Genomic DNA, 10,755 nt, shown 5'->3' with positions numbered 1-10,755 from the left:
CACTTATCCTAAGACTCACCAGAGGAAGGCGGCGTGGATTTCCGTGAGTTAGGGATCACGTCACCTAAACTGGAAGATGAGATTGCTCCCAATTTACTGGAATGAGAGACAGTGTTTGTCAGATAGTTATCACAGTACTCCGTCCTCCTGGTGAATCAGAGTTGCGTGTTAATCTTTTAATCAGTGAGTATCAGTTTCCATGGTGACTGCGGTGTGGATGCGTCTGTTTACCTGGAGTGGAACTTGCTCTGTTTGGCTCTGTGCTCCTGGAGGATGCGAGTGTTCTCGATCTTCACAGGACTGGGGATGAAGCCGATCTCACAGCCATCCTTCACCAGGCGCCCGATCCACCAGTCGTTGTTGTATTTCTACACGCGGCCGCAATTCCAGATAATCGTACATCGTGGTCAGTATTCTCACTGTTATGAGTCTGCAACCCTAACATCATCCTCACCATAAGTAACCATCACTTTCATCATAGTCAGTCATCATCTTCATCATCATCATTATCATCACCACCCCCACAATCACTATCATCATCATCATCATCACTATCATCATCATCACCACAATCACTATCATCATCATCATCATCATCATCATCATCACTATCATCATCACTATCATCATCATCATCATCATCATCATCATCATCATCATCATCACCACCACTATCATCATCACTATCATCATCACTATCATCATCACCAACACCACAATCACTCATCATCATCACTATCATCATCATCCATCACTATCATCATCATCATCATCATCATTCATCATCATCACTATCATCATCATCACTATCATCATCATCATCATCATCATCATCACATCATCATCATCATCACTATCATCATCACTATCATCATCACTCATCATCATCATCATCATCATCATCACTATCATCATCATCATCACTATCATCATCATCATCACTATCATCATCATCATCATCATCACTATCATCATCATCACTATCATCATCATCACTATCATCATCATCATCATCATCATCATCATCATCATCACATATCATCATCATCATCATCACTATCATCATCATCACTATCATCATCACTATCATCATCATCATCACTATTGTAACTGAGGGGTACAATTCCCTGACTGTATTAATCAAGTATTAGTATCATTAACTATTACCGTCTATGTACATTACTGGCCTTACTGTACACAAGTATATTAGATGACAACACTTCCACAATGAAACGGTTTCCACACAAATACTCGTTTAGAATATTTATTACATCAAAATAGTATTACATTATATACTTTACTTAGATTGCGCTTATAAGGCAAAGAATGTGCGTAAGCAAATCAATATGAATATTAGGAATTCTCTATTGTACTCTGGGAAGGGGTGTACTACCGGTTGTAAGCCAGCAGGGGGAGGCAATGCTCTATGAAAGTCAATGGTTCCACGGAGGCGATCTTACTCCCTGGAGCAGCGGGGAAAGGCAGCCTCTGTACTCTCAATGTGCGCGCCGCGCAGGTGAAAGCCGTGGAGCCTCTGGTACGACAGAGACGGGCTCGAGTGATATCCTCACGAACATGTGTAGATCCCACAGTAGCAGCGGGGTAGGCGGTTCTCTGCTCCAGCAGCTTGGTGAAGAATGAAGAATAATAATAGTACTCCTGCCCGAAAGTGGCACTGCAATCACCGGGGTAAATCCTCCGGTTGGTCCGTGGTTCACAGTTGAACTTGACGTTACTATCCTTATTAGCACGCGGCAATAAGTGCTCTATGTAGATGCACAATTACTCACTCCACGTGGTCTTTGACTCGTAATGAAGGCTTTTACTAGTAAGGAGCGAACGATACGTTAAACAAACGTACTAGGATAACACGAGACTCTATCTTGGGGCAATACGAGCCCTACTCTGCACCACACGTTGCGTAGTGGGTGAGACGTTGCTTGGATAACTGGAACTGCACGAGACTGAACGGGACAAGGGACTAAGAGGAATTCTACATTTCTTGCGCCATATATATATGCACGGTGGACAAATAGTGCCGCTCTGCTTTCGGTAGCCGTATCCTTGGGCAGAAGCGGGCATGCACAGACATGTTATGTCGGTAGCTTTCAAGTCAGCTCTAGGGGGTAAGTCACTGGCGCCTAGGGGATCGCTTCCAATAGGAGAACGAATATTATGGTCTGTCCTGTACCAGGTAAAGGGATATTCCGTGTATATGTACAAAGAATATACAAGGGATATCAAACGATATACAAATATTATACATGGGATCTCAGGCAATAAATATATATATTCGGTTTAATCTGACCCTTTGTAACAGCCGCCCCCTAATTAGTCCCACCTAATTAGCTAAGCAGAGACAGATTAACCGCACTGTCCACTACTCAATGTCCGTTGTGAGGGGTCGGTCAGTTCACAAAGTCAGGGGTCATGGTCGTCATTAAGCGAGTCGGGGAGCCTTGGCGACTCTATCAGCCTCGCCACGGGTCGGTTGTAGATCCGCCCTTGGCCGAGCACTTCTGCCACTCTGACCTTTCCGTCTGCACCAGTGGTCACTTTGCTTACGCGGCCGGCCGGCCACGCAGCTCGGGGTAGTGACTGGTCTATGGTCATGACGACTGGACGGGATGAAGGGGGGCTTAGGAGGGAGCGGGCCTGAGACTGCTTTGATCTGTGCTTGGCTGTGCTTTCTCCTCCTCCGTCTGTTTCTCTTGTTTGCTCTGTACCCCGTCTGAGGAGGGGCCGGTCCCGGCCGCCCCGTCAAGGAGTCGCTTGGGGTGCTGGGTTCGAGGTCAGCTACATCTCGAGCGCAGCTGAGGGGGGTGGAGTTCCGAACTCCCTCCGGTGCCCACGGTTCTCTCACGGGCCTCTCGCTTAATGTCAATAGCCTCTGCTGTACAGGGGAGAGGCCGGTGTCGCTCGCCTCTGTGTGTAGGCAGCGTGTAGACGTGGGTTGACTGTCAAGTCCGTAGAGTGGGCCTTGGAGCGTCCATCCCAGTCGGGTCTGAACCGCGACCGGGCATCCTTTGGGTCCGACGTGGGCCGCCTCAATTGGGAGAATGAGGTCCGCGTGGTCGGAGCCGATGAGCAGGGTCGGTGTGGCGCCGTCGATAAGCGGTATAGGTAGTTGACGTAGGTGCCCATACTTAGCCATCAGCTGTGGGATGGGGTAGGTGTACTGAGACAGGCCTATGTCGTGGCTGGTGAAGACGTTACTTATACTATACTGCTTCTCGGGCTTGTCCACCGCTGCTATCTCGAAGGAGACCCTTTCACCCTTTATGGTCTTCTGGTCCCTTCTGATGGTGCGTATGGTCATTGTATCTTTGACACCTCGCAGGCCCAACTGAGCTGCTGCGGAAGCGAGGAGGAGAGTCTTTTCGGACCCATCGTCCAGGACGGCGTAAGTGTCCAGGACCTTGTCCTCGTGGCTCAGGAGCACTCTGACCACTTTGAGGAGCACACGGGGGGTCCCGCTGTGCTGGTCAATGTGGAGCACTCCTGTGGGTGGTGACGTAGACTCTATATGGTACGAGTCGCACCTTGACTCCCAGTGTCTGCCGTAGCAGTCGGGACACCAGGGAGCGGTCTGGTGGAACTTTGGTTCTGGTGCCACCGCCTCGGCATGGTACATTACCGCGACGGGCCCACTCTGTTGTCCTGGCTGACGCCTGTTGATGTCATGCAGGACCTCCAGGTGGGTGCCACCGCACCTGCTGCACTTCTTTTTCAAGCGGCACTCAGCTGCTAGGTGGCTGCGCGCGCAGCGGAAGCAGCGGCGGTGGTCCTTGACCCACTGGCTCACATCATCCGTGGTCAGCTTCTTGAAATCTTCGCACTGATAGAGCCGATGTTCTCCCTCACAGTACTGGCACTCAATCTTCCACTGGTCCTCTTTCGTCGAGGGGGTGTTGTGGTTCTGGTGCTGCGGTACTGATTCGGCTTGGTGCATAACAGTCACCGATCTTCGGCCATCGTTTACTCTCCTAGGTCCCTCTCTGGAGCTTGGTGTGCTCCGCACAAACGTATCCAATCGTAGGCTGCTGACTTCTCTCGCCAGGAAGTCGGCCAAGTCTAGGAGGGATGGTTCTGGACCGTTAGGATCACGGTGGTCTCTTTGCCGCCTGAAGCGCTCCTGTCTGGCGGGCGGCAGCTTCTCTAAAATCCTCTCGACGTTAGAGTTGGCGTATAGCTCGTGCATACCCTTTTCTCGTTGCGCTCCCAGCATCCCTACCAGGGACTGTACTTTTATAGACAGGTCGTCTAGTGAGCGATTGTCTGTTGCTGGGGGTAAGCGGTCAATATGCCTTATCTCTTCTATTACGTAATCCCATATACGTCCATATCTCTGGTCCAGCGCTGCTAGAGCCGCGGTGTATGGGGTCGTAGAGGTGGCATAGGCTAGCGCTATATTGTGCGCTCGGGGCACTTTCAGGTGCTGCAGTAATATTGCATACTTGTGGCGTTCATCAGCGACATCCACCATCATTGTCTCTAAGCACATCCGGAGCTCCGTATACTGTGCTCGATTCTCATGGGTGAAGTCTTGAAACGTCGGTGTGCCAATGTATGATGTCATGGATGACTGGCACATCGGTGAGCGTTGGGGGAGAGGCCTCCTAGGCGAGTCTCCTCTTGCGTGTCGTCTTGGGCTGGTACTTGGTGGGTACCGAAGGTCGGGTACCCAGGTGCTGTTCCTCGGGGCTGACGGTGCGTCAAACTCACCCGTGAGTTGAGTCGGGGGTTTGTAGCGCAGGGCCTCGGGGCTGACTTCTGGGCTGTACTGGACCTCCTGGTCCTGAGTACGTTGCTGCTGGTCGGGGCTGTACTGGGCCTCCTGGGCCAGAGCACGTTGCTGCTGGTCGGCTTGACACTCCTCCTCCTCCTCCTCCTCTCCCTCTGCTAGGACCTGGAGTCTTCTGTTCAGTCTCTCGGCGTGGTCCGGTTCTTCCCGGTTGCTAGGTCTCGTATGGACCGGCCGGGGAGGGGGTTCCGAGACGTGGACATGATCCTCCTGTTGGCGGGGTCCCGGGTCGTTTCGTCGGGTAGGGGAATGTGTCCTAGACCCATGTCTTGACGATCTCTGAGAGCTCCGTGCGGAGTGAGGGGGTGTCGCCATGGCAACCAGTTTGTCCATCAGCTCCGCCTGCAGCCGGTCGCGCTCTGCCTCGCGCCGGGCATGGGCTGCGTCGCGCGCGGCTTCGCGCTGGGCATTGGCGATGTCGCGCTGCGCATTGGCGCTGGCCTGGGCAGCGTCGCGCTGCGCATTGGCGCTGGCCTGGGCAGCGTCGCGCTGTGCGTTGGCGACGTCGCGCTGGGCATTGGCGCTGGCATGGGCAGCGTGGAGCTGTGCATTTGCGACGTCGGCGCGGCTTCTCTCAATGTTCTCTTCTGTCTGGAGGCGTCTGGTCTCCAGTCTTATTCGGTCGTCTTCACTCCTTTGTTGCGCCTGGAAGCGCTCTCGCTCGCCTGCAAAATGTTCGCGCTCGCACGTCTGTTGCGCTTGAAGTCGATCGCGTTCGGTGGAGGCTGCCAGGGTGGCGATGAGTGCTTGCGCCAGCATCTTGTCCGCCGCGCTGGGGGAAGACGCCGTTCGGGGCGATCGGCTCCCGGCAGTACTTGTTGGAGATCCGTTCTCCTGTTGCGTACCGAGGAGATCCGTCTCCTGGGTGCGCGTCTCTTTAGGGTTGTCTTCCTCCCGGAGCTGATCGGGGACTATTTCTTCGGTATTGTCTGGGGGTAAAGTCGTGTCAGTTCCCTCCTGGTCCCCACCGTGAGCTTGGTCAGTTACATTAGAACCCACTAGGGCCTCTGTTGGCGGGGTAGCCTGGTTGTTAGGGTCGGACATAATTTTACTTTCTACTTTTTCCGCGTTTAACTTCCCTTTAAAGCTAGGTATTGGACTGACAGCGTATGCCTCTAGATAGGGAGGTGGCTGCCGTCTGCGCTGCAGGCGATCTAGCTTAGGAGAACCGTTTGTGGAGTGTTCGTCATCGGCCATGTCAATATTAATATTATATTAATATTACGCTAATTATTCTCCGGCTCGAAGGACCAATTGTAACTGAGGGGTACAATTCCCTGACTGTATTAATCAAGTATTAGTATCATTAAACTACTACCGTCTATGTACATTACTGGCCTTACTGTACACAAGTATATTAGATGACAACACTTCCACAATGAAACGGTTTCCACACAAATACTTGTTTAGAATATTTATTACATCAAAATAGTATTACATTATATACTTTACTTAGATTGCGCTTATAAGGCAAAGAATGTGCGTAAGCAAATCAATATGAATATTAGGAATTCTCTATTGTACTCTGGGAAGGGGTGTACTACCGGTTGTAAGCCAGCAGGGGGAGGCAATGCTCTATGAAAGTCAATGGTTCCACGGAGGCGATCTTACTCCCTGGAGCAGCGGGGAAAGGCAGCCTCTGTACTCTCAATGTGCGCGCCGCGCAGGTGAAAGCCGTGGAGCCTCTGGTACGACAGAGACGGGCTCGAGTGATATCCTCACGAACATGTGTAGATCCCACAGTAGCAGCGGGGTAGGCGGTTCTCTGCTCCAGCAGCTTGGTGAAGAATGAAGAATAATAATAGTACTCCTGCCCGAAAGTGGCACTGCAATCACCGGGGTAAATCCTCCGGTTGGTCCGTGGTTCACAGTTGAACTTGACGTTACTATCCTTATTAGCACGCGGCAATAAGTGCTCTATGTAGACGCACAATTACTCACTCCACGTGGTCTTTGACTCGTAATGAAGGCTTTTACTAGAAAGGAGCGAACGATACGTTAAACAAACGTACTAGGATAACACGAGACTCTATCTTGGGGCAATACGAGCCCTACTCTGCACCACACGTTGCGTAGTGGGTGAGACGTTGCTTGGATAACTGGAACTGCACGAGACTGAACGGGACAAGGGACTAAGAGGAATTCTACATTTCCTGCGCCATATATATATGCACGGTGGACAAATAGTGCCGCTCTGCTTTCGGTAGCCGTATCCTTGGGCAGAAGCGGGCATGCACAGACATGTTATGTCGGTAGCTTTCAAGTCAGCTCTAGGGGGTAAGTCACTGGCGCCTAGGGGATCGCTTCCAATAGGAGAACGAATATTATGGTCTGTCCTGTACCAGGTAAAGGGATATTCCGTGTATATGTACAAAGAATATACAAGGGATATCAAACGATATACAAATATTATACATGGGATCTCAGGCAATAAATATATATATTCGGTTTAATCTGACCCTTTGTAACAACTATCATCATCACTATCATCATCACTATCATCATCATCATCATCATCATCATCATCACCACCACCACCATCAACATCATCAACATAAACTTATTATGACATAAACATATGAACAACTATTAGTGGTTGACCCCTGACCTCTTTGACATGGAGGAAGTCTTTAGCATCAAAGGAGATGGCCATGCCCGGCACAGGGACGTCATCATCTTGGCTGGCGGTGTAGTGGACATTTGTGCGGACAGCAAATGCAACTGGTTTTGTCTGCCAAGAGGAATAAGAGAGAACACAGGGAGAGAGAGAGAGAGAGAGAGAGATAGAGAGAGAGAGAGAGAGATGAAATCATATCTCTCAGGTTTGTAAATGTTTTGTGATTCTACATCGATGCACAACATTCAATTTTCTTAGTCCAGTTAGTTTTATGGGTCGTGACTCGTGAGTATATTATTTTTCCTGGCCTTGTGCGTTTATTTAAACCCTCTACCAGTAACTGACTCAGTAGCAACAGTACTGAGAGATACTATGCAGTGAACTGGTGTAAACATAATTAAGATCACAATAAAATAAAACATGATGCATTAAGAACCGCTTAATAATCAAATAACCTAAATAGTCATAATCACATTGAATCACAAGGTCCCTGGTGATTCCCAGCCCTATTACAAAAGGTGTTTATCTTACAATTGGAGAATAAATTAATTAATCCCCATGGGGAAATTCATCCTCTGCATTTTGACACACCCCAACTATTTTAGGAGCGGTGGGCAGCCAGGGACCAACTCCAGTTGTGATGCCAGTACGTCAGTGAAGGGCAGTGGCAGGATACACTAAGCATCATCATCATGCATGTGTGTTTATGGTGTGGGAGGAAACCAGAGTATCCGGAAGAAACCCACGCAAAACACGGGGAGAACATGCAAACTGCACACAGAGAGGCCCCCTGCTGAAGTTTGAACCCAGGATCTTCTTGCTGTGAGGCAGCAGTGCTAACCCCTGCGTCACCGTAGGGCTGGGCGATATGGCCAAAAATGGTATCACAAAAAAATATATAGGGGAGTTGAACAGCTCTGGCTCTGCTAGTTTCTTTTCTATCTTTTGGCGCTTTTTTGGTGGACAAACCAGGAGCAAACACATGTGCACCGTGACTGGAGACTAGCTCTGCTAGCACACATAGCCTACTGTGTACAGACGGTTTCAAACTGTATTTTAAATTAGAAAGCAAACCAAATAAATGGACAAGAGAAAAATAAATCTCAATTTGGTCAGTATTGTCATTTGGACAAGCAAGGCCATTACTTTAAGTTGCAGGCAAGAAAGACAAGTCTGTCACCCAACCCACAAGGGTGTGTGAATCAACCCAGACTACCATTGACCTCATCCTGACCTCCGACAAGTCCATGATCTCCAATAAAGGGGTGATAGCATGCGGGTTAAGTGATCATTATATGATATTCTGTTCCCGCAAAAAGCTAAAGCAAAAGGCTGGCTGTCACAAAACGGTCACATCTAGAGACCTCAAAACGTACTCTAGCGAGGCCTTTAACCTTGAACTGAAGAGCCTGGACTGGTCAGATGAACTCAATGGTACACTGGTTGAAGAAACCTGGCTTGGCTTCAAAACCAAATTCTCAACAATACTAAACAACATGGCCCCCCTAAGAACCACCAGGGTAAAAAATCGCGCTGAGCCGTGGATGCACACTGAAATACTGACCGCTATTAAAGCCAGAGACAAAAAATTCTCTGAATTTCATAAAAGTCAGTCAAAGCTTACCAAAAGCACGAGCAGTGAACTCCAAGCCCACGTGACTGAACTCAAACTAGAAAGAAACAGACTAAGAAATGATGTAAACTCCATGATAAAAACTGCAAAAAAAAATTTCATCAATGACAAAACTGAGGAAAACAAAAATAAACCACGTGAACTCTGGAAATTACTCAATAATCAACTAGGCTGCAGTAAAAAACTTAAAACCAGGTTCTCAAACATAAACATAAAGACGGACAACACGCTCATCACAGACAAACTGGATGTAGCCAATTACTTAAACACTTTCTTCACAAACATAGCCACAACACTGGTAAACAAACTACCCTCCCACTCAGGGCAGTATGGGGTAGAACACATAGTAGCATACTACAAGAACCTAGGCGTCCACAAAGACGATTTCAAACTGGAAATGGTAACTACAGATGAGGTACTCAATAAACTGAGCGCCCTCCAACCGAACAAGGCCACTGGCCATGACAACATCCCCTCCAAATTCCTCAGAGACTCAGCAGCCGCCATCACCCCAGTCATCACACACATAATAAACCTCTCCATAAAACAGGGACACGTCCCCAAGGACTTCAAAATAGCGAGAGTAACACCCCTGCACAAAAAGGGCAGCAAATTAGACCCAGGCAACTACCGCCCTGTTTCTATCCTTACATCCATCTCGAAAGTCATGGAAAAAATAGTATACGAACAGGTCGAAAAGTACCTTACGGATAAAAATCTAATCTACGAATTCCAATCTGGCTTCAGAACATCCCACTCCACTGACACATGCCTTCTCTATTTGAACGACCACATCAAGCAAGAGGTGGACGCGGGCAAATACTGCGGCATGGTCATGCTAGACCTACAAAAGGCCTTCGACACTGTCAATCACACCATTCTGATTGACAAGCTAAAAGCAATTGGTTTTGATAGTTTATCAGTGAGCTGGATACAATCCTACCTGGAGGGGAGAGAACAGATGGTGGAGGTAAACGGTACCCTATCCCCCCCCCTCACAGTGAACTGTGGTGTTCCACAAGGAAGCATACTAGGACCACTACTGTTCCTAATTTATGCAAATGACATGTCGTCAGCTTGTGACTGCAACTTGTTCCTGTTTGCGGACGACTCAGCCCTGCTGGTCTCTGACAAGAACAAGTTACAGGTTGAAAAAACCCTCAGCTCGGAACTAGGCAAAATCTGCATATGGCTCGCCGACAACAAACTATCATTACACATGGGCAAAACAGAGTCCATTCTCTTCGGTTCAAATAACAAACTCAGCAAAACAGACGGCTTCTCAGTTACAGTGGGTGACAATATTGTCACAAGGAAAGATGAAATTACCTACCTGGGTTCCATCCTAGAGGCTAATCTTTCCTGTGACAAAATGGCATCCAATGTAATAAAAAAAGTCAATCAACAAACTCGATTCTTGTACCGGATCTCCTCCCTGGTAAACAAGAATACCCTGAAGACTCTGGCAGGAGCACTCATTCAAGGGTACTACGACTATGCTTGCACCTCATGGTACCAAAGCACCTCAAAGGCACTAAAAACCAAATTACAAACATCTCAAAACAAACTAGTCAGACTACTGCTTGACCTGACTCCTAGAACCCACCTCACCCCTGCACACTTTGCCAACCTAGGATGGCTTAGAGTAGACGACAGAGTACAGCAACTTGCAATGGGCCTGGTCTACAAGATACACTACAC

General features: G+C 48.7%; 1 protein-coding gene across 6 annotated transcripts in view; it reads right to left on the bottom strand.

Annotated features, from left to right (window-relative positions):
• The window catches only part of cacnb2a (calcium channel, voltage-dependent, beta 2a), a 155,194-nt gene that overhangs the window by 21,942 nt on the left and 122,497 nt on the right, over nt 1-10,755 (bottom strand). For all 6 annotated transcript variants that reach the window (XM_084326076.1, XM_084326077.1, XM_084326078.1 and 3 more), the window contains 3 exons: nt 7,413-7,535; nt 232-368; nt 20-96 (listed from right to left, as the gene is read on the bottom strand). In XM_084326076.1, coding sequence (XP_084182202.1) covers nt 20-96; nt 232-368; nt 7,413-7,535 — 337 coding nt within the window. The remainder of the gene's footprint in view (nt 1-19; nt 97-231; nt 369-7,412; nt 7,536-10,755) is intronic.

The sequence above is a fragment of the Notolepis coatsorum genome (assembly GCF_963971535.1).
Source record: "Notolepis coatsorum genome assembly, chromosome: 12".
Taxonomy (NCBI): Eukaryota; Metazoa; Chordata; class Actinopteri; order Aulopiformes; family Paralepididae; genus Notolepis; species Notolepis coatsorum.
Note: the sequence above shows the minus strand (reverse complement) of the source record. Positions and strands in the feature narration are given on the sequence as shown.